This window comes from Ruditapes philippinarum, unplaced genomic scaffold, assembly GCF_026571515.1.
Source record: "Ruditapes philippinarum isolate M1 unplaced genomic scaffold, ASM2657151v2 ctg1424_1_1_1_1, whole genome shotgun sequence".
Lineage (NCBI taxonomy): Eukaryota > Metazoa > Mollusca > Bivalvia > Venerida > Veneridae > Ruditapes > Ruditapes philippinarum.
Window position 1 is genome coordinate 310,023 of NW_026862094.1, and position 25,487 is coordinate 335,509.

The window sequence follows — 25,487 nt, forward strand, 5'->3', positions numbered from 1 at the left end:
TTATGGGTCACTAAAGCTAAAAATATAAAAACCTATTTCGTCTATTTCTACAGAACTGATGAATGGATGATCCCCAAACTTTGTCTGTAGCATACTTAGGTAGTCTTTTATCAAGTTTGCTAATATTATTTTGATTGCCCGGTTTCAGGGGTCTCAAGGGCTAAAAATAAAAAAACCTTTAACATATTCTCCTACAGAACTAATTGATGGATGATCACCAAACTTTGTCTGTAGCATTCTTGGGTAGTGTTTTATCAAGTTTGCTCAAATTAAAAAATGAGGCTTAACAGAGTTATGGTTCTTTTGCATTGCACATCTACCCATTGAGATCTATTCACCTACAAAGTTTCATGTTGATATCTCTTATACTTTAAGAGTTATGTCCCGGACAAGATTTTTCTATCAGGGGAGATAATTCAAAAACCGGGCAAAATAGAGTTATGGTTCTTTGACACTGCACTCCCCCTCAATGCCCTCTGCCACTGTATGAAGTTTAAACAAATTATCTCCAAGGGTTTTCAAGTTATACTCCGGACAAGACAACGGACGGACAGACGGACGTTCTAACAGGAGAGTAATAATGTGGCTACTCTTTTGTTCTCTCTATTGTTCTTTTTAGCCACACAAAAGAAAATAGCCACATAAAAGCATTACGGAATGAATGACATCAAAGAGAAAGAACAGTTACCTATTGTCCCTCTAGCCACATAATTACTGTCCTGTGAGTGGGGATAGACGGACGGACGGACGGACAAGGCGCCGACTATATGCTCCCCCGAAATTTTTCGGGGAGCATAAAAATCCGACCTTCCATACTTATTACTGGAGAGCATGTTACCCTAACAACACATTATTTAAGGCTTTTGCTAAATGCTTTTATTTGTTTCTTAACAATAATTAACGAGAAAACATTTCTTCTCACATACGGATAATATTATATTAAAAACACGACTGTCAGGGTGATAGAGAATATTATCAACCCGAGAAGTGGATTATCACTATCACACCGACAGCCATGTGCTATTCATTTTATCATTCTGAAAGACCAAACCTATAACTACAATATTTATAAAGTACGCAGTCAAGGAAATAAATAGAATACACATCATCATTTTTACAATTTAATTTTGCTCAAAACAATAAGTTGAACAAAAAACAGTTCGAGAATGATTTATACATTTCTATATAAAGTTGAGGTGTTATCTCCCTTACACTAAAAACATATTGTAACAAATTCTAGTTAAACTTAAATATTAGCTGAATATGGAGTTCAGCAATAGTTATGTGCCCCAGGATGATATAAGAAATATTCCCGTGGTTATGCATTTTTGGAGGGTGATATTCAATCAGAACACATGATAATCCTATGGAAGTTTAACATTGAAAGATATATTGAGGTATAATTATATAGACTATTCAAAGATTCCATATTCTGAAAAAAGGCCCAAATGTAAAACCTCAGCCTAAATTCATTAAAAGTGACCATAACTCGTTTACTGTACGGTAAAGTTTAAATTGTGCATAAAAGTGTCTTTTAAGGCATAAATCTGACCAATGTTGTCATTTTTTCAGTTCCTTAAAGTGTCCTTTTAGAGTGGTCATACCTTAAAGTTTGGAAGAAATATAAAAAAGTAAAGTTGCGCTGCCGGTGTGTTCCATTAAATACAAATATTCCTCCAAGCTAAACATATTAATGATATGGAAACTTTATTCCTTGCCTTGTATTTGGAAATACGAAAAAATAGATCCTTACTATAACATTTAACATCCTAATTTAGCGGAAATAAGAAAAATGAAACATTTTATGTACTTAAAATTGCAATTATTCCACAAATTTCAATTAATTATAACTGGATATAATAAGTGTGATTATGTAAATGCTTTAATATAATAAACATTTAACCTATTCTAAAGATTTAATTTAATTTCACATACTGCATAAATAAATTGATTATGTGTGTATTTTCTTTATGGAGGTGAGGTGTGGGTTATAGTTCAAGTGCTCACGTAAAATATACATGTGTCCATTACTATCTATGTTTCATAAATGTTTTAATTAAATTTTAAAATCTATTTCACATTTTGGATCCAAAGTTTTATGAAAATATAATAAAAGTGTAATTCCTCAATATTTATGTTAAAATTCATGCTTGTTTTTAACTTAAAGCACATTTTAGAATGTGATTAACTTTAAAGAAATCTATTTGAGCCGTGTCATGACAAAACCAACATAATGGCTTTGCGACCAGCATGGATCCAGACCAGCCTGCGCATCCGCGCAGTCTGATCAGGATCCATGCTGTTCGCTTACCAACTCTATTACAAGTAGAGAAACTGATAGCGAACAGCATGGATCCTGATCAGACTGGATGCGCAGGCTGGTCTGGATCCATGCTGGTCGCAAACCTATTATGTTGGTTTTATCGTGACACGGCTCATATGAGTATTTACAAAAATAAAAAAATGTGTAAACTAATCACTATAAATCTCTTATCTGTTAAATATTTCCTTATCCAACTATCCATTAAGTTTCGTAAAAATATTTCCTATACACACATTTTCTATCATTTAAATCACTTTATTTATATACAACTGTCAGTTGGATTAATAAGAAAATGACTTGTTTAAATGCTTAATATCGAACATTAAATTACGTTTCATCAATCACAATTATGTATTTAAGGTTTTTTTTAATTTTTTTTACTTTTTTCAAAGTCTTGCAGTCATTTCTTCATTATGTTTTAAATATTTTTTCTTGTTTATTCTTTACTGGATTCCAATCCTACCCCGGTCGTCGTTGTCATCTTCTATCACATGAAAAGTTTGTGATTACCGAATATTTTCTCTATATTCATATTCTGTTTCCGGTTCTATGGCGGCCATCTTTACTGTAACTGACTGCGGCAGATTTTCCAACACGGCAATAAAGTTCTATTTCTGTAAACTTCCTGCAGACATTTCTATCCTAAATATTCAACTTTGTGTCTGACAGTAACAATGAAACTTTCATCTAGATTGATGTCATACAATCTGACTAAAGTTAAGATCTACTTATTTCTTTTATGTAGATCTGATGACGACCGTATATGTTTCGCCTTATTTATTATTCGGATTTCCCGATAAAGCTATTTTTAGCCATGCAATCAAACGGGTTTTTACATAGTCATTGAAAGAAGTATCAAAATACTCTTCTCCTTGGAAGTTAAACAAAGTGTTGATTTTTGTTATAAAAAATGTTTGAAGTAATTTTAACAAATTACTTGAAAAAATAGAGTCAATTTTTAATAGGCAAGATTGTTTTGCCAGTTTACCTGTTGGCTCAGTTTTAGTTTTCCTAGGGTTTAAATAAGAAACCACATCGCCATCAAATTTATGAAAGTTTGCCGATGACTGGCTGTGTGAATAGTCACCAGAAATAATGTCGTATATGGTCGCGACCAGATCTAAAAGCGGAGCGTTATTTCGAGCTGATTTTAATCAGACTGGATGTCGTACAACCTAACATCAACTAATGATGGTGTTGATGTATTTAATTGTAGCCTAGGTAACTGCCGCAAATGTAACTTTGACAGAGTTGAATGTTGAGAAAAGTCCAAGTTCAATCCCTTACACTTATTGCGGCCATGTTCTTTACAGTGTAACTCGTTCAATGTTAACTCTTTCATTGATTTTTGATCGGAGATAAAATTGAAAAATGTTTCCAGTATTTTGTGAGATAACGTAAAGTCCCAGATATATAAATATTGTAAGTTTTGTAGTTGCGCCAAATTTTCACTCAGATTTTGTTCATCATTTGTCCAGTTACCACGCCACAAAGATACGTACTGTAAACTGGGAAACAATATCCGATTTATCTCAGCCTCCTTCGTCTTGTCACCCGAATAGTAAAGTTTCTGTATGTGACTGAGATCTGTGAGAGAGAAAGAATCTACATGTGTAATTTCACTTAAACTGTTGAGAGACAAGGAGATGTCTATATAAAGTGATTTTATGTTAGTTTTATTTTGTTTTAACAAACGTTGTAACTGCTTACTGTCCTCGGTGTCGTAGTCAATGAAGAAATCTTGTAAACATAAATGAATATTTTCACTTTCAGGCATTTCTTGTAAAAACGACATAAACATTTTCTGTATGTCATACAATGGATTATTGCTTAAGTTCTCGCGACCTGTCCTAGTTCTATAATCGCGTGTTTTCTCGAGTTCATTTATCACAGACATCAAATCATTAGATATTGCACACATCTGGTCAGCATCTATTTTACTTGTAAATTCATAAAGTATTGACATGTCCATAATGTCTTGAACATTTTTACATCTTTCTAGAACAATTTTCTGAACGTCACTGTGTGAACTTATAAATATGGCGGCAAAGAATTCCTGAACTGTTTTGTGGCAAAATGACACTTTAGTTATTTCTTTTATTAATGTCTTAGTCCTACTTTCTGACAATATTCCTGAGAAAAGGCTTATTTTTATGTCGTCTGCTTTGAGATATGTTTCAGCAACCGATCTGTCAAATACCAGCGTGTTTTCTTTTGTTTTATTAAATAATGTTTGATAAGCTAGCTCTGATAATGATTTTATAAGGGAGATAAACTTTTTAATAAAGCTCTGATTTCTGAAATATTCTGGGACATCGCAGGCAGAATAATCACAAGATGGTTGAATTTCCGGGTGTTTCTTTGCTGTTCTTGATAAAAGAAATTCAATGATGTGGGTGTAAACATCACATTTCGAGTTTCCTATGGGAATTCCGTTGCACCAAAGGCAAGTGATAAACATGAGGAGGAGTGGAATCTTTTGCATGTGTTGAAGGTCACAATCAAGTATCACTTTATTTAAGTCCCGTATTTTACTCGTCAATACGTCACCATCAGGAATACCGGTCATTTTACTTATAGCATTTTTCTCAAGTTGCCTCGTAGAATCTTCACTAAGTTGAACCATCTCTATCTTGTTAATCTGACTTGTTGTAAGATTTGAAACTCCAAATTTCCATGGACGCGTAGTCGTTAGGATAACACACTTTTCACGTACGTACCGATGTGGGATTTTTTCATTTCGTCTGGAACAACCATTTTCAGGATGGATCCATTCATCAAGACCGTCTAATATAATCAAGCACGTTTCTTTACGTAAAATGTCTTCTAGTGATACTGACGTAGGAAGTTGTTCAATGATTTGCTGCTCAATCATTTTGTCTATGCTACAGATATCAGAACAATCTCTTAATAATACCAAAAATAAGAACTCAAAGTCAGAAAGAGCTTTTAACTCCTCATCTTTAAAAAAATAATAGTTTTTGTCTTGATGATGAGCCTGGCACCACGTGACTGTAAGGTATTTTGAAAAAGCAGTTTTTCCAAAGCCTGCGTCTGCTGATAAATACATTTCTCGCTGATTACCGCTCCCAACCGAAAACAGGTCCCGTAAAGATTTGACTGGCGTTTTCTCCTCCACGTCACTTGAAAAAGACTTAGACTGTTTAATGGCAACTAAATCTGGCATCACGTAGAACCCAGCTAGAGGTGTTTCAACTTCTTCAACCAGCGGAGAGAGAGGTATTGAACTACACCTGTTTCTGTAGAATTTAATAAGGTCGCCTTGAAGTTCTGAAAATAGAGAAGAGCAATGTTGATCAATATTTTCTTTAAACGTTAAGTTCCGTTCTGATAATATTGTATCCCGTTTATTACTAACTACAATGTAGTATAATTTCCAAATGAACTAGAATATTTTAATGATTTGATATTGTATGCAATACATATGAGAGATATGTAAAACAAAATAAGACATATTTGAAACAGTGATACCAGTTTACCGTTGTCTTTATGATGTTCGATCACATAATGCTACAGGAAGTAAAACAAACAATTAGTTGTGAGTTTATAAGGTCAAGCTTTGCACCAAAAAGAAGTTTACTAGCAATCATTTAGTTTTGAAAGAGTCATTATGAGATTTTGTGAAATACTGGTCGAGCACTGGTCGTATATTTTATTTTATGTGCATGTATTACTAAGAGCACTGGTCCGGTGGCATCTCTCTATGCGTATCTTACGCAATGCTAGCATAAATGTAGACAGTAAACAAATCAATTAGTGAACATATATTTTGACTTGGCTTAATAAAATATAATGATCACACAGCATAACACTTCAATAACTGAGCACATTTGGGATTTCCACCCAGCATATTGGAATAATGACCCAGCATATTGTATCTCGGACTCAACAAAACGACATTCAACCAGGTATATCAGTCATTTTACACATAAGAAAGTCCAGGCGTTATCAAAATCTGAATTAGAAGCATTAAACACAACCAAACTACATCAAAATTGCAGACCCTTTTTTTATTACATCGATTAATATTTTCAATCCATATTAAGTCAGAGGTCATTATAAATAATGGCCGAGGTGATCCGATTGCACAAAGTATCATTAGATAGACTTGTCTGAGTCAGTTACCTTTTTTCATCTTACGATAACTTATCCACTCAGAAAACCTCTTAAAAATGTTTCCCTTCCTCTTGTGTTCATGCCTTCTTTCATCTAAAACAAATATGGTTACACAAAATGATATTCAATATTAGTTTTTAGAATTGTAAAATGCTGTTAAATATCTTATTGTTTGAGTCATCAATATAATATGTCAATATATATGACAATGTCAATATGAAATTGATAATCATCACTTTATTGATATGAACGGATTAAAATCGATTAAAATTTATTTCAAAGACCGTTCCTATCTTTTTATACAAATTATAATATTTGAAAACGTTTCTTTCAAGTCTTTAAATTTATTAGTTTTTATTACTTTGTTTCCAGATTTTTGTTTATTTTAAATGCATCATTCAATTGTAAGTATTTGAAAAGTATTTGAAAGCTTTTTAACTGAAGATCCTGTTACAAGGAAACTTGATTGCTTTAATTTATATTATATATACCAATTCAAATAAAAACGTGTCATATCGTGGGTCCCCTCTTGGTGAGTGGGAGAGCATTGGCGTACATTTTTGTCCGAACACGATTATTTTCTATAAGCATTATTTGATACAAACCCATAATTAGAGGAAGTTTGAATCAGTAATGTAGACCAAACCCCTTACATATATACAATTTATGTTAAGAATTAAAAGGTCAAATGATGCACGCAAAATCAGGTCCGTCTAAGTCGCAAATATATACCATTTAGAAAATGTGGGGTTTGACATGCCAATTAAACACGTATTATTAGTTCACACCTATGCTATTACCAATTTTGAACAATTTTGTGCAATTGCCCCACATGTTTTCATTTAAGCTCATCTTTAGATTGTCAAAATCAAAATAGCAACGCATTAATATCCAATATAATTATAATTCCTTATATCAACAAAATATGAGTATGCTTACCTTTTGTCTTTAAGTCTTCAACAGTCTCCTTCAAAACTTCAAAATCTGCTTTCAGAAGCTCTAGATCCTTATCGTGTTTTTCCCATTTTTCAATTTCATCTGTTACCCTTTGTTCTGTTTTTGGATCAAGAGGGATGGATCCAAAGTCTGTAATCGTCTGTTGAAAGTCTTTTATTGGATACATTTTATCGAATCTAAGGAGAATCTGCAAAGCGTACAGGCATGATAATTATGTTACTGATAATTGGCTAGCGTTGTCAAGAAGGTAAATATATTTAGATATTTTCTTCTCAAGCAAAAGTACAATATTCTTGCATTTGAGATTTGCAGTCCTGGCCTGATGATATAGGTAAAGTAAATTATAATCTGGATGAATTCAGATCTTCTCAATCTTCTCTATCTCATGTGTTAGAATGACACTAACAGATTTATTCTACCACTGGAAAATGTTTTAGATAAAAAATGATATGATGAATTGTAAATAAAAAAAATAGAACGTTATTTTCAGTAACTGAGCACTGTTATGCAGACTGACCATGCTTGTGACCAAAAATTTATTTTTCGGTTTCAGAAGTGATAAAGAAATTATTACACAAGCACTGTATCATAAGTTTAAAATAATTATATAAGGTCCATTATGCCTTTAAGATTGATGTACTTTTATAGAATCCAATAACTTACCCATTGGCCAAATAACTGAAACATCTTTTCGTCTGTTGATTTTGGTAATAGTTACAGTTAGTAAATTAGTATTTTGTATTGAAATCCGAATACTACTTTGTTTATATGTTGCTACTTTTATGCCAATTTTTTCACATTAATCGCTACTCTTTTCAGGTAACAAGCAGGTACATTTTCTTAAACAATTTTTTTAAACAGTATAAAATGCATGTTAACCCTTTCTTAGAAAGTGAGAAAAAATAGTTTATGTGGCATAATGTGCATTTAAAATTTAATACATGTATATACCTGTTCGATTTCTTTCCACTTTGAAATAAAGTCATTATGTTGTATCCCTGTAGTGGTCGATATATGACAAATCTGAAGATAATCAAGAACTTGTTTGTTAAACACAAATGCCCCCAGCTGAGATTCTTGTCAGTTACTTTATTATCAAAAATTCTTTACCCATTCACTCAGTGTTTACAGAAAAATTGCCACAAAAAACTTCAAACAGTAATATAACCTAATATATAGAGTCCTGGTGTTTATAAGTTGGTAAATCATTGCGATGACTTGTGATGAAGTTGAAAAATATTCATTCTTATCAAAATATATGTAAATGCAAGACTCTACATTGAAAACCGGTGACCCCAGTCTCCATACAAACTTAAAGGACACCTAAGGTATGTGCCTTGTAAATATGAGACATGGGTTAAAATTTCAAAGGCTGTATAAAAAGTGTAAACAATCTATTGTTAGCACACTGGACATTGGTCTTGAAACTCCCAGCACTGGACCATCCAAGCTATGTTCCTTTCAAATATGAACAACACCAGTCTATAAATAAAGGCTGTATAAGCAAATAAGTAAAAATATATTTTGACACCCTTGACCTTGAAAGATATCTTCTTACAAAATATGAAAGACATTTGTCTATAAAAAAAAAGGTTCTATGGGCAAAAGCGTTAAAATCAATTTTTAGCACTGGTGACCTTGATCCAACTGACCCCTCAGTCAAGTCAAAAGTGGCAAGTTATCATCCTTTCAAATATGAAAACCATCAGTCAAAAAATAAAGGCTGTTTAAGAAAATGTGTAGTAATCTATTGTTGCCACCCTTAACATTGTCCAACTGACACCTTACTCAATCGAAAGGAAGAATACCATGCAAGTTATCATCCTACCAATTATGAAAGGCATCTGTCCATAAATAAATGCTATAAGTGCAAAAGTGTAAAAATCAATTTTTAACACTTGTGACCTTGACCCAACTGACCCCCCCTAACTCAATCAAACAAAAGAACATCTTGAAAGTTATCTTCGTACCAGATATGAAATACATGTGTCAATAAATAAAGGCTTTGTGTGCAAAGGTTTGAAAATCTAGTTTAAGCACTGGTGATCCTGACACACTGGTCCGTACCTCAATCAAAAGGAAGAATATCATGCAAGTTATCTTCCTACCAAATATGAAATACACATGTCAATAAATAAAGGCTCTGTGAGCAAAAGTTTAATAATCTACTTTCAACACTAGTGACATTGACTCCATCCAAAGGAGAAGTGCTCAATTTTATGTTCCTACCAAATATAAAAGACATGTGTCAATAGAATAAGGGTAACACCTGTTAAAGTACTTAAATATAAATTTGATATGAGTGACCTTGACCTTGGCCCAAATGACCCCTAACCTATTCCGAAAGAAGACTTGGCATGTTTGTTTGAAACGTGAAATACATTAACTTCAAAATTAAGGCTGTATGAGCAAAAATTTTTAAATATATTTCTTACACCAGTGACCTTGACCCTAGAGACCCCTAACTCTACAAAAATATAGGACCATTAAATGTTTCCAGCTACCAAATGTGAAATATATCAATAAATAAATTAAGTTATTAGGAGAAGTTAAAGATAAATCTAACTTGTCTGAAAAGCTTAACCATACAAGGCACTTTTTTGAAAGTGAACAAGGGAAATAACTGGGAAAAATGGATGGCACAGTTATATAACTTATACGTACGAGTATAATGTATAATATCGGTCTCAACCCGGTACGGAATTAGACCGAACCCATTGTAGTCTAGAAAGTAGTTCTTTAAAATTATGAAATGGCCCAATTTAAGTCATCTCTAGTTAGATTGGTCATAATTAAAGTGTATTTATTGCATGTGTGTAGTTTTTGTGTGTTATATGATGACTTTAAAAGTTGTTTTTTGTGTATTCTCCAGGAACTCATTTGTTGGTGGAAGGATTAAAGATGTACTACCCACCAGCTGTCAGGAGTTTTTAAAGTGGTGAATTTAAACAGTGTTACAACAGAATGAAGATTTCTGAAAAAAGTAGATGGCTAACCTATTATATTTTGGGCATCATTTGACTTAGATAGTGTTAATGTTTAAAGTTGAAGACAGTATATAATTCATCAAGAACAGTGGAATCCAGAATTAAACCTTAAATTTGACTGATTTACTATAGAACTAATAGTACGAAAATTCACCGGACCGAGTCCAAGATAAGAAATGTCAAAAATTGGAACTGGTTGATGGATATGGATGAAACTTTGCATCAGTGTTGTGTTTATGAATAGAAGTCAGGAAAATAAAGGATTACTGACAGGTTTGAAAATTTTAAATTTTATTTCAAATTTTAAATTTTGACATTTTAAATTGGGACATATGTTGTTGTTGTTATCTCCCCTTCAAATGTAGATGTCTGCTACTGTGTCAGTAAGCAGGGAGAAGGGTACAGAGCTTTTGCATGAAAGATTAACCACATTTTATTGAATTAAAACTGTAAAAATAAATTTAGAACTAACAAGAGCTGTCGGTAGGACAGCACGCTCGACTATTCTAAGTGCTTGATAGTAAAAGAGCCTTGATAATGTTAAATTTCCTAAGTTCACAAAAGGACTATTTTTTTTTATAAATTCATGTTATAGGCCTTAGAAAGAGTCTAATTATACAGTATTGGCTTGACTATTATGAAGGTAATGTCACAAGGGTGTTTTATTGAGTATAATAATACTAATTACCTATGCATACATAAAATTGACAGAAAAGGTACAAAAGGCTTGTTATTAAGATTTTTTATCAAGTAAATCACTGCTTTATTATTATGAATGCATAAAATTGTCCCAAAAAAGGCACAAACCTTTCAGTAGTTATGGAGATAACAGCTTACAAGCAAAACTTTACCATGAATTTCTAAGTTGAAAAAGGGAAGAAAAATCAGCCTAAATGCAAGATAGAATTATGGATCTTTGTCAGTGACCTACAATTCTGACCCTAAATGCATATGTGAAGTTTTAAATAAATATCTTTAATAGTTATTGAGATATGTAAAACTTGCATGTAAACATTAACCAGGAGACAAAGTAGAAAAGGGGATATGAATCAGCCTTAATACTAGATAGAGTTATGGAACTTGGTCAGTGACATACAGTTATGACCCTCAAATTATGACCCTAAGTACATGTGTAAAGTTTCAAGTAAATATCTTTGAAGACTTTAACCTTTAACCAAAATTTCTAAGTTTCAAAGGGGCAAATAATTCTGCAAATATTGCAGACAGAGTTATGCAATTTTGCAAAATGATGTACATTGTTACTATAAAAAAGTATTGTAAATTTCAATTGAATATCTCAAGCAATAATTGAGATATTTGACTATACAAAAAAACTTTAACCAAAATTTCTAAGTTAAAAAGGGGCATAATTCTGTCAATATTATAGACAGAGTTATCCAACTTCTCAATCTGATGTACCTTGTTACTATAAACAAGTACTGTAAGTTTCAATTGAATAATCTCAAGCAATAATTGAGATATTTGACTTTACAAAAAACTTTAACCAAAATTTTTAAGTTAAAAAGGGGCATAATTCTGTCAATATTGTAGGCAGAGTTATCCAACTTGTCAATCTGATGTACCTTATTACTATAAATAAGTATTGTAAGTTTCAATTGAATATCTCAAACAATAATTGAGATATTTGACTATACAAAAAACTTTAACCAAAATTTCTAAGTTAAAAAGGGGCATAATTCTGTCAATATTGTAGGCAGAGTTATCGAACTTGTCAATCTGATGTACCTTGTTACTATAAATAAGTATTGTAAGTTTCAATTGAATATCTCAAGCAATAATTGAGATATTTGACTATACAAAAAACTTTAACCAAAATTTCTAAGTTAAAAAGGGGCATAATTCTGTCAATATTGTAGGCAGAGTTATCGAACTTGTCAATCTAATGTACCTTGTTACTATAAATAAGTATTGTAAGTTTCAATTGAATATCTCAAGCAATAATTGAGATATTTGACTTTACAAAAAACTTTAACCAACGCAGACGCCGACGCGGACGCTGACGCTGACGCGACTACAATAGCTCTCATATTCTTCGAATAGTCGAGCTAAAAAATGAAATTTAAATTTTGTAAAAAGCAGTTTATAAATTGATAAATTTTATTTTTGCACCCTGTGTTAAGCAATATACTATAAATTTAGCTTATTTTTTATAAGATTTATATAGAAAATGATAATTTTTAGAGAAATGCATCTTAAATTACGGATAAATTATGCATTGAAGGAATTGGGGAGTGTGTGGTTTCAGATTGGTTACATTGGTAAAAAAAGTGATTGGCAAGCTCATTCCAGAGATCTCTAAAGGGCCCAAGATTCACCGGCCATGGGATTCGAACAAGCACCATAGTAGCCTATTGCTCATATGGACCACACATTATATGTTTTGATGTTTCAGCAAAGGATTGATGCTGTAGTAATCAGTATGTAAATATTCACTATTGTCCTGTATTTAAATGAAGAAGAACTAACAATTGAACAGGACAAATGTGATTTATATTTTGGAAATATAGGCATTTTCAGTGTAGTGAAACTTGATGTTTTGCTGTGTTGCAGAATGTATTTGCTAGTAATATATACACATAAAAGATTTTCTAGTCATTAAACAATGTATTTTATGGATAATTGGCTCATTTAGAATAACACAGTTGATATGATTGTTGTTGTTGTTGTTGTTGTAGCTGCTACAGCAGTTAAATTAAGTTAGGTTTATAATGTCTAAACTGCTATTTTCATGCAGGCATGCATTTTTCAGCACACAATATTTATATAATCTCTCCTGTGTGAATTAGCAAATCTAGCCATTTATTAATTAAGACATTATTTTCTTTCTTTTTCAGATAATAAAATTACAGCATAAATGCCCCTTATAATTTTCTTAGGCATGTACTAGTGTTGCATATTTTTTCAGACCATGCAGTTACCAAAGCCTGGGTTTGAGTATATGACCTTACCTTATCCTGTTAAAGATCTATGGAAGGACTCCTTCAGCTCTGTTTGGCAGCAGCTTTGTCAGGACACATTGAGAAGGTAATAACTTATGTCTAGTTTGAAACTTCAGCTATTGACGGTAGCGCCTCCCAATGCTCGGGCAATATTTGGTAGTTATTTTGATGTATTTCAGGAGAAAATATCTCTAATTCTGACTATATTAAGACTTCTCAATGATTTAAAGTGGGAGACGGTATGTGTCATCTTTTTAAAGCCTTATTTGTGTGAGAGTTGGCTAATCTTACTTTGTCAAAGACATAGCCCATGGTGATTTGGTAACCTCTTTGCTAACCTTAAGATTACCTCTGTTTGTCTTTATTGATATCTTAAGCAAACAATGTAGGGTGTGTATGTTGGTTCTTTACTTTATTTACCATGGTATATAGGTAAAAATCATAATCAGTAAGTTTTATTACAATATTGAAGGAAAAAAAATTGAAAAAAGCACATTTAATTGTGATTACTTGTATTTTAACCCAAAATTTCATGCTCTCATTTAAAGAAATTGAGTTTCTATTACAATTTTTAAGCAATAAGGTCTTATTCTTTCATAAAAGTAACTGTATGACATTAGCCGGTAACATTAAACTTTATTCAAAGAAAATCCATTTACAGAATCAAAAGATATGACAGAATTTGTAATATAAATTTTTGCGTAAAATTCTATTGGCCGAGCCTGACTTTTCGCATGAAGGTTCATATTTAAGAAATTGTACCGCATTAATGTAATTTGTTAGAGACATGTCAAACCTATATGACTGTATTTGTATGACACTAAATTACTAGGAAATGAGTATAAAGTTTGGCTTAACTTAAATTTTGGATTCATTTAGGTCTCAACCCGGTACAGAATTAGACCGAACCCATTGTAGTCTAGAAAGTAGTTCTTTAAAATTATGAAATGGCCCAATTTAAGTCATCTCTAGTTAGTCTGTTAGATTGGTCATAATTAAAGTGTATTTATTGCATGTGTGTAGTTTTTGTGTGTTATATGATGACTGTAAAAGTTGTTTTTTGTGTATTCTCCAGGAACTCATTTGTTGGTGGAAGGATTAAAGATGTACTACCCACCAGCTGTCAGGAGTTTTTAAAGTGGTGAATTTAAACAGTGTTACAACAGAATGAAGATTTCTGAAAAAAGTAGATGGCTAACCTATTATATTTTGGGCATCATTTGACTTAGATAGTGTTAATGTTTAAAGTTGAAGACAGTATATAATTCATCAAGAACAGTGGAATCCAGAATTAAACCTCAAATTTGACTGATTTACTATAGAACTAATAGTACGAAAATTCACCGGGCCGAGTCCTATCATGAACGTTGTATTGACAAGTAAGTGTGAAATTATGAAGCCATTAATATAGATAGAACTTAAGATTTATCCAACTGACAGGTTTAGGTTAACCATATTCTCTTTCAAAGTGCTGAAAGGTAAAAATGGAAACCATGGTTATGTAACTTACCAAGATCATGCACTTTATATTGATTAGTAAGTGTGAAAATTACAAAACCATTGGTACAGGAAGAACTTCAAACTTGCCGTTTAAGGTAAACCTCGCACGGACAGACGGACGGTTCAATTACTATATGCTCGGAGGCATACACATTGTTCTTACAAAAGGCATGTCATTCAAACAAAAAATCTATTCATTTTTCTACTCAATATATCAATTCTTATGCAATTTTAAAATATCTCGATTGAAATCCCGGAATAATGAAACAAATCGTCCTAATAGAATAGCAAATATTCAAAATTACTTTAAGAACTCTTTGAATACTGCCCATGTTTTACGTTCGAGTGACATTTTTTCTGCACAAATACCGGTACAATAGGACAAATTAATTACTATTAATTGCTACCTGGATTCACTTTAAAATTGAAAATAACAAAAGCCTATTCAAAATCTTACTTCGTTCCTGTAATTCTTCAGTCTACAAATGTCTGCTTCGATGGAAGTATCACTTTGTCCTGGTGAAATGTTCCAATTAAACTTTTTATTTAACTTGAAACATTTTAAGTTTCTCATGAGACAAATGATAAGTGTGATGTCCAAATCTGACGTTGAAGCAGTGCCACTCGGTGGAAACAATAAATCATATTGCACCTGTGTTATTATTTTGCGTCTCTTCAAATCATTGATAGCGGTCTTTTCATTAGCAAGACATCCGCTAAGAGTAATAGATTGAGCTGAAAGTGCCTGATCTACATAATTTCTTAAAACTGTAAGTCCACCATCTATAATAAGCATTTGAAGGCGGAACAAAAATACCCGATTATCAAATGCTTGAGCTGAAGATGATGAACCAGGTTGAGCAGAAGCCATAGCCAGGCATTACAATAAAGTGTCCTTGTTTATACTGATGTTACACCTGTAAATACAATGAAGAATTGATGTAAAATAAATGTAGAATTATTGTTGAATATTAAAGCAAAATGTAATGTTGAATCACTGTAAATCCAATGTAGATTTAACGTGAAACCGATATAATATCAATAAATAATGGATATAGAAACAATAAAAAAGTTTAATTCATTTTTTTAATAATGTAGCATTATTTAAAAAAATAGATCATACATTAGATAATACATGTAATAAACCTGTTTTATTTATTATGCCCCCCTTCGAAGAAGAGGGGGTATATTGTTTTGCTAATGTCGGTCTGTCTGTCTGTCGGTCCGTCTGTCGGTCTGTCCGTCGGTAGACCACATGGTTTCCGCTGATTATCTTAAAAAGTATTTATCACAAAGTCTTCATATTTTACATAGTGATTGGTCATAACTAGTAGATGACCCCTATTGATTTTGGGGTCACTAGGTCAAAGGTCAAGGTCACAGGGACCTTAAATGTCAAAATGGTTTCCGCTGATTATCTTAAAAAGTATGTATCACAAAAGTCACTAGGTCAAAGGTCAAGGTCACAGGGACCTTAAAATGTGAAAATGGTTTCCGCTGATTATCTTGAAAAGTATTCATCACAAAGTCTTCATATTTCACATAGTGATTGGTCATAACTAGTAGATGACTCCTACTGATTTTGGGGTCACTAGGTCAAAGGTCAAGGTCACAGGGGCCTTAAATGTCAAAATGGTTTCCGCTGATTATCTTGAAAAGTATTCATCACAAAGTCTTCATATTTCACACAGTGATTGGTCATCACTAGTAGATGACCCGTATTGATTTTGGGGTCACTTGGTCAAAGGTCACAGGGACCTTAAATGTCAAAATGGTTTCCGCTGATTATCTTGAAAAGTATGTATCACAAAAGTCTTCATATTTCACACAGTCATTGATCATAACTAGTAGATGACCCCTATTGATTTTGGGGTCACTAGGTCAAAGGTCAAGGTCACAGGGGCTTTAAATGTCAAAATGGTTTCTGCTAATTATCTTAAAAAGTATTTAACACAAAGTCTTCATATTTCACTTACTGATTGGTCATAACCATTAGATGACCCTATTGATTTTGGGGTCAAAGGGCATGGTCACAGGGACCTTAAATGTCAGAATGGTTTCTGCTCATTATCTTGAAAACTATCACAAAGTCTTCATATTTTACATAGCTATTGGTTATATGTAGAAGATGACCCCTATTGATTTTGGGGTGACTTGTTCAAAGGTCAGGGTCACAGGGGCTTAAATGTCAGAATGGTTTCCACTTACTATCTTGAAAAGTATTTATCACAAAGTCTTCATATTTCACATAGTGATTGGTCATAACTAGTAGATGACTCCTATTGATTTTGGGGTCACTAGGTCAAAGGTCAAGGTCACAGGGGCCTTAAATGTCAGTATAATTTCAGCTTAATATAATCTTGAAAAAGTATGTATCACAAAGTTTTCATATTTCACATAGTGATTGGTCATCACTAGTAGATGACCCCTATTGATTTTGGGGTCACTAGGTCAAAGGTCACAGGGACCTTAAAATGTGAAAATGGTTTCCGCTGATTATCTTGAAAAGTATTCATCACAAAGTCTTCATATTTCACATGGTGATTGGTCATCACTAGTAGATGACACGTTTTGATTTTGGGGTCACTAGGTCAAAGGTCAAGGTCACAGGGGCCTTAAATGTCAAAAGGGTTTCCGCTGATTATCTTGAAAAGTATTCATCACAGTCTTCATATTTCACCTAGTTATTGGTCATAAGTATTAGATGACCTCTATTGATTTAGGGGTCATTAGGTCAAAGGTCAATGTCACATGGGCCTTAAATGTCAAAATGGTTTCCGTTGATTTTTCCATAATTGAACACTTCCATGTACCCATTTTTGGCAAGTTTCTTTAATAAAATTACCAATTATGTGAGTCAATGGCTAGAAAGGGGGGTATATGTGTCGTTCGACATTCTTGTTCTATATACGAGCCGCGTCACAACAAAACCAACATAATGGGTTTGCGACCAGCATGGATCCAGACCAGCCAGCGCATCCGTGCAGTCTGATCAGGATTCATGCTGTTTGCTTACAATCCCTATTACAAGTAGAGAAACTGATAGCGAATAGCATGGAACCTGATCAGACTGCGCAGATGCGCAGGCTGGTCTGGATCCATGCTGGTCGCAAACGCACTATGTTGGTTTTATCGTGACAGGGCTCGTATGTTTTTCTGTATTCTTTATCTTTTATCTTTCTTTATCCAGCGTAGGGTCGCGAGATCAGAAATCTCTTGTAAACCCCTCAAGGTCTGACACCCAATAATTATTATCTGGTACAACAGTATATAATTTGTTTATTATAACCTTATCGAGTCTGTTTTTTAACGAATTCAGCGTTGGTGAACATACTACAGTATCTGGTAATCTATTCCATTCTGGTACTACTCTTAATGAGAAAAAATGTTTTCTTATTTCCTTTTTACATGATTTTATTTTCAACCTCATGGAATTTCCTCTGATGTGATGATTATCAAGTTGTGCTTTTTCAAAAAATACATTATAATCTATATCTTCCTTCCCATTTAATAATTTCCATGCTTGTATGATATCACCTCTAAATCTTCTGTAATCCAAAGTAGGAATTTCCAAAATTTTTAATCTTTCTACATATGATAAATTTCTGATACATTGAACCATCTTTGTTGCTCTTTTTTGAACTCTTTCGACTGCTTCAATATCTTTTTTAAATCTTGGACTCTAAATAATATTTTCATATTCAAGGTGTGGTCTTATAAGTGTTTAATAAAGTTTCCGAAATGCTTTATATTTACATGTAAGAAGGTATTTCTAACCAATCAAGTTATTTTATTTGCTTTATTGATACAATTACTTATGTGATGTCGAAATTTCAAATCCTAATCATATAATATACCTAAATCTCTTTCTTCCTCACTAGACCTCAATTGTTACCATACATTTCTGTCGTATTTAAAATTTGAGAAAGAAGAGAAACAATGTTTGTGGAATCGTACTTCTTAGATATTGATAGAATTATTGAACTTGAGATATTTTTATCGATAAACTAATTACTATTTTTTTTTGAAAGTGATATAATTTCAATCAAGGGTATAAAGTGATTGACCTTTACGAAAACCTAGCTAAACACCGTTTTCCGGTGCGTTACGTATATAGCTCTAGGGAATTATACCAAATGAAGTACATAACACTAATACATGATCTATATCTATTTTTCTATCATTATTTTACCGTTTGAGTTGAAAAAAGTTGATGTTTTTGGAAAATATCAATGTTCCTTATATATATCTATTGCAAATTTTTCAAAAAAAAAAAATTGTTTATTATGAAAATCAATAAAATTAAAACTGTCGTAGTGGCATCTTCCATAATAAATAAAGATATTTTCTGCGGTAACTTGTGTATCCCGGAACAACCAATATTCAATCAGTTAAGTTGTTTTTAGCCAATAATAAATGGAAGGGGAAATTATGCTTTAAATTCATATTAGATAATCATATTAATGCATCTATCAACATTTATTCATTTTATGGTTGGTACATTTTCAATATGTCTTAATCTTTCTTAGAAAAACAATAAAAACGATATGACCCACTCAGGTCACTCCCAGTGATATTTTAACCTAAATTCAAACAGCAGGGTAATCACCACTAAAGAATTTGTTCAAGATAAATCAGGGCTACTAAAAATTGTAGAAAATTTCACAACAGTCTATTCAATGATTTTCAACAGTTTTTACAGGATTTTAAAAAAACTTACACTAAATGTTATCACATATGTACAGTACAATGTATGGTATGACTACTGTTAATGTGTATAAAAAGGGCAGTTTAAGGTGTCACTTCTCAGTACGCTATTTGGGGTGCAAAATGATAAATGCATCCAATTAATGAATTATTACAGCCATTGTACCTTCCCCACTTTATAATATTACCAAATATGGAAACTTGTCTAGATCTGCCAAATGGTATCGCTTACAAAGATTAATTTTACAATCATCACCTGTAAAAAACTTTATTACAATTTAAGATTTTATCAATAAGGACCCCTACGTAAAGTCTGATGAATATTTAGAGGTGCATCATATATTAAATAAATGTTTTAAATACACCGAAGACTGAGGTAAATGGTAAAACTCTGTAGCTAATACTTCATAAAAAATGAACTTGCTTGGAACAATTTTTACCACTATTTTAAACAAGTGGCTATTTTGAGATAGTTAAAGTTGGGCAATTTACATTGTGTCACTTAAAATAAACAATTTATTATTGTTTTTCTGATAACATCTGACAATTAATCAAGTATGGCATTCCTGCAAGTGTTTTAGTTAATACAACAAGTGACTTTATGTACTTTAGTCAGACATGACATCAGCGCCACAGAATTAAGAATGTGTTTAAATTTAGGTTGTGATTGAAAATTGGTTGTTTCGGGATATTTACTTTATTTTTGTACAAATTTATTTACAAAATGACATTTGATTATTTTCTTACAAATAAATAACTATTTAATTTCACTTTAATTAAAAAATGCCAAAAACATAGAGTTCGCTATTCCATTCCATTAGGCTGAATTCCCCAGAGCTATCGGAAAACGGCGTTTAGCGGGAGGAAAATAATTGTGTTTGATTCAGAGGGATATCATTTGGATTTGTTAGTCATACACCTTTTTAAAAGAAAGAAAACATATTTGAGGATTGAAACAGACAAAAAATAAGTGTTGACAGATGTGAAAACATACAGAAAAGGAGCTTGGAAATGGAAAACTTGGAAGCTTGCGCGGAACGCTGGGTGGTTTAATTGTTCTACGAGGTGATAGCTGTCATTGCTTTTCAATTTTTCATAAAGCGTACGGCAGTTATTGCTCGTAGGATTCTTTAATGTGCCCAAATGTCATCAAGAGCAGTTTGCATGTGGAAGGAATGTATTTGTCAGACTGTAAAAATGAAACAAAAAATTTAAAGATGAAATTTGGTGATTGGAATTTGAATGAATAGAAGTAAGTTTTCTTCTTTTTATTACTTTTGACTTTTAAGTTGATTATCAATTTCAGCTTTGCGTTTTCTTTAAACAGCCTGATATTGTCAGAATTGTCAGTAAAAATAAAATTGAGGTACCACATGGGGAAAATCTTAAAAAAGTAGTTTCGTCATTGAAAAAAGTGAAATTATATTTTGATAATTTTCACTGTGAAATTATCAAATATAATTTTCACGGATAAATCAGTGGGCCTGTCTAAAACGCGGACGCCTTAAGCGGACAATATAAACATATAGGGAAAACGCTGACAATATAGACAAAGAGGAAAAAAGCGGACGATATAGATATATAGTGTAGACTAATTGGTGATGATTTTGGGCATTGATGAAGTTTATAAAAATGACGTGTAATTGGATTTATACTTTAATATATAAAAAAAATAAATATAATAAATTAGCAAATTGGGAGAAATATTAAAGTAATTTATGATTGAATGTCAATGAATTTTATTTTATATTTATATGACACATTTTTGGAATTTCTTAATATTGAAAACTAATATATGAATCAAATGGATCAAATGAACGTCCTTAGAATTACAATGAAGGTACTAAATTGGCAACAGCTGATATGTAATTAAGGATATGTATTTCATTTTGGCATTTTTTGTATGCCTTTATGTGCAGTAGGCGGACAAAATTTTTGTTCGCAAAATAAAAAAAGCCTTGATTTTTCAAAATCAAAAGTTTGTAAGAGTAATTTTTAATCATAAATTATTGATATAAATAAGTAATGACGGGCTGTTGTTTTTTATTGATACAATATGAGCAGAAGCGTGCTGCAAATTAACGGTAATTATATAAGTGTGAACAACACGCTACTGATTAATCGTGTCGGCACTTAGCTAGAGATAACATGATACGCATTTTGCGGACAATATAGATATATAGGGAAAACGCTGACGATATAGATATAGAGGAAAAAAGCGGACGATATAGAAATTTAGAATAGACGTATACTCTTGTGACGGACACGTGTTGCAAATTAACGACAATTAAGTGTCAACAACATGCATCATCAAGGCATTCAGGTAAATTACATAGACAACAACCAGGACCACAGTCTGCAAAAAATGTTTTTTTTAATTACTTAATGTAAACGATTTAAATAACATTACAAAACACTGAAATAGAATTGATATAAATTAATTATATACATTGTAGAAGCCAGATGTTTATAACAGTTTTCTATTCTCCCGTTCTATACATTTATTTCGTCAGCGTTTTCCTTCTATATCTATATCGTCCGCTTTTTCACTATATGTCTATATTGTCCGCATTTTCTGTAGCCACTTTATTAATTGTATAATGGTGAGATGTATGATTAATTGAAATATACAAGTGTCGGTGCGTGATTAAGTCAAATACACAGGTGACACGTGGATACTTTAATTAGTTGATTGGTATTTATATCAGAATGTTTCTTTTATTAACTTAATGGATAAAATATAAATAAAACATAAAAATATTATGAATTAAAGAAAGTTAATTGATATAAATTAATTATATACATTGTAGAAGTCAGATATTTTTTTATTCATAACAGTTTTCTATTCTCCCGTTCTATACATTTATTTCGTCAGCGTTTTCCTTCTATATCTATATCGTCCGCTTTTTCACTATATGTCTATATTGTCCGCATTTTCTGTAGCCACTTTATTAATTGTACAATGGTGAGATGTATGATTAATTGAAATATACAAGTGTCGGTGCGTGATTAAGTCAAATACACAGGTGACACGTGGATACTTTAATTAGTTGATTGGTATTTATATCAGAATGTTTCTTTTATTAACTTAATGGATAAAATATAAATAAAACATAAAAATATTATGAATTAAAGAAAGTTAATTGATATAAATTAATTATATACATTGTAGAAGTCAGATATTTTTTTATTCATAACAGTTTTCTATTCTCCCGTTCTATACATTTATTTCGTCAGCGTTTTCCCTCTATATCTATATCGTCCGCTTTTTCACTATATGTCTATATTGTCCGCGTTTTCTATTTCGACTTGATGAAATATGGTATAAAGTATCATGTGTATGATTAAATTAAACACGTGCAGGATTATACAAGTGACACGTGGACACTTTATTTAAATAAAAAAAATGGAATCAGTATATACATAAATATATAATTTATACATTTCTTACTGTTTTATTGTTTGGTAGAACATAACATGATTGTTCATATATTATTCAGGTTGATAAAGATTACAAAGGGGGATATCATTGATATGAACTTACCGAAAAATATGGAGCAACTTCAAAAATGTCCTCTTCGAAACAAAACTGGCGTGTTTTATATCCAGGATAGGAAAACACACTGTACGAATGTTGACACAAATAATCACTCATATATTTTACTTGACTGTGTCCTACAACGAATGCCATTTTAACAATGCCTTAGTGAAAACACTTTATACAATATTTTACACAATTACACTTTAAATGTTAAAGAACACAATAATTTAATAATCCAATTCAAATTAACACTTTGTAAGCAATGGAATGAATTCAAAGCATGTAACTTTTTTTTGGAAATGAGGGATGTGCACAAAAATTGACCGTATATATACCTTACCATTAACAGTTTTACCATTAAATAAGTTTAATATGAATTTAACTATGCTCAGTCATTTTACACTATATATCTATATCGTCCGCTTTTTTCCTCTTTGTCTATATCGTCAGCGTTTTCCCTATATGTTTATATTGTCCGCGAATTGCGTATGCAAACTGTTCAAATATATTCAAACTAATTCTTGTGCCCTTATTCAGTTTTCCGCACGTGACTGTTGCATGTTTTGTACTGTTTAATTAAAAGTTATTAAGTCAATTAACATGAACAAATAAAAAACATAAATTTAAGAACTTGAACAAATAAATAAACTAAAGTCTTTTTAATTATTATAAGAATTTGAACAAATAAATAAAATAAAGTCTTTTTTAATTATTATAATTAATACATCTTTCAGATATTACTTTATAAAAGCCAATTATTAGCCTTTAATATGAATTTAACTATGCTCAGTCATTTTACACTATATATCTATATCGTCCGCTTTTTTCCTCTTTGTCTATATCGTCAGCGTTTTCCCTATATGTTTATATTGTCCGCTTAAGGCGTCCGCGTTTTAGACTGCGCCTAAATCAGTAATCCACTGAAAATCATAAAATAAATTTGTTTTTTAATTTAAGCTTTAACATGATATCACCTAAAATGTTAAAACTGCTGATTTTATAATTTACTTATTAATATTCATGACTAGGCCATAATTATATTCCCAAAGTTTTTTTTTCTTACAGCTGCGCTTAACAATGGATGCCCCTTGTCACTTGATATGCAATTATCCAATAAACCATTTAGGTGTCACCTTCCCTGGCCAGCATGGTCATATAGTCTAGTGCACTAGAAGTGCACACGGTGTGCACTTCTAGTTCAGCTCTAGTGCACTAGAAGTGCACAAGGGTGGGAAGTTTAGTGTGAACTCAACTGTAGGTTTTCGAATTCGTGAATTAAACAGGTGAAAGTCGAAATAAGTTTACATTTTGGCATAATTCCTTTCATACTTATAATCTATTCCGCATAAACGACATATATTGATGATATAACTCACCTGACTAAATGAAATTTCTATAAATATTCATCGGAATGTACCTGTAACATTCAATTGAAAACAGTTGGGAAATCTTTTTACGACGCGGTCCGTTGCTATGAAAAACTGACCGGATGTAGTATTTTTTCCGGGCGATACTAAACTGCTGACGAATTAGCTGACGATATAGATATATAGGAAACTGCTGACCAGTTAAATAAAGTACAAGCATCTTCATTAGTAAGATTCATTTTTTTCAGCAAGTGATTTGTTCCTAGTATTCTATGATTAATCCTAAATTGGAACCAAGTTATTTTGGGGTCTTTAGTAAATTTATAACTCATATCATATATTGAATTCCTTTCAAAAAATCCTGGTTCTGTGATATCTCTTAATTCATCTTGCCATTTTTGTAAAGAATTAGGAAAATGACCTGCATCTTGCATTGCTTTATAGATTGATTTACACCCTTTTTTATCCTTAATTATTAGTGCTAGAGTTTGCGGAATATGTGTATAGAAGCTAAGTTTTTTTAGCAAATGTTGCATATTATTTACTTCAAGGAATTCATTTACAGCTGTTAACATACCTCTATATTCCAAAAAGTTGCTCCTTATATTATAAGTTTCCAAAAATTCAGTATATGTGTAAAAATCTCCATTTTGATTTAAAAGATCACCTAAAAACAGAACTCCTTTAGAGATCCATCTATTAATACAAACACTTGAATTTCCAACTTTAATTCCTGGGTTAAGCCATAAATGAACTGAAAAACATTGTTTACTATTTTCTGGTTTTACATTTAGAGATAAAACATAATAGCTATAAAGAACATCTTTCCAGAATGGATTAATATCTAAATGTAGTTTTGTTTTTATATAATCTGACCCATATTTGGAGATATGGTTTACATATGGACATATACTATCTACTAAAAAACTAAATTTGTTATTTAAATTGGACAGCCTTCGTATCCATGTTACTTTTAGACTATTACTAAATTTTTTTTAAATCTACCAT

General features: G+C 31.9%; 1 protein-coding gene and 1 long non-coding RNA gene across 5 annotated transcripts; one reads left to right on the forward strand and one right to left on the reverse strand.

Annotated features, from left to right (window-relative positions):
• Positions 1-1,108: 1,108 nt before the first annotated feature.
• Positions 1,109-24,615, reverse strand: LOC132717898 (uncharacterized). 3 transcript variants are annotated; one of them, XM_060701477.1, is made up of 6 exons: positions 24,530-24,615; positions 15,322-15,781; positions 8,369-8,440; positions 7,400-7,604; positions 6,470-6,553; positions 1,109-5,614 (listed from the first exon to the last, which is right to left on the reverse strand). In XM_060701477.1, the coding sequence occupies exons 2-6, from the start codon at positions 15,733-15,735 to the stop codon at positions 3,474-3,476; spliced, it is 2,916 nt and encodes a 971-aa protein (XP_060557460.1). In that variant the 5' UTR covers positions 15,736-15,781; positions 24,530-24,615; the 3' UTR covers positions 1,109-3,473. The 3 variants fall into 3 exon arrangements, with proteins under 3 accessions (XP_060557460.1, XP_060557459.1, XP_060557461.1); XM_060701476.1 differs by having other exon boundaries at positions 24,489-24,615; XM_060701478.1 differs by lacking the exons at positions 15,322-15,781; positions 24,530-24,615 and adding an exon at positions 13,374-14,194.
• LOC132717899 (uncharacterized) lies at positions 10,287-14,814 on the forward strand. Of its 2 annotated transcripts, XR_009624005.1 has the most exons (4): positions 10,287-10,677; positions 12,647-12,842; positions 13,331-13,449; positions 14,440-14,814. It is a non-coding gene; the product is annotated as an uncharacterized LOC132717899 (long non-coding RNA). The 2 variants fall into 2 exon arrangements; XR_009624004.1 differs by lacking the exon at positions 12,647-12,842 and having other exon boundaries at positions 14,440-14,801.
• Positions 24,616-25,487: the final 872 nt, after the last annotated feature.

Bases quoted from the DNA above. Each gene is read 5' to 3' on its own strand.
- LOC132717898 (XM_060701477.1), bottom strand. From the start codon at position 15,735: ATGGCTTCTGCTCAACCTGGTTCATCATCTTCAGCTCAAGCATTTGAT. The intron at 7,605-8,368 runs GTATATACATGT...TACGCTTTGCAG, and splicing joins AGTGGAAAGAAATCGAACAG to ATTCTCCTTAGATTCGATAA. The intron at 5,615-6,469 runs GTAACTGACTCA...CTCTATTTTCAG, and splicing joins TTATCGTAAGATGAAAAAAG to AACTTCAAGGCGACCTTATT.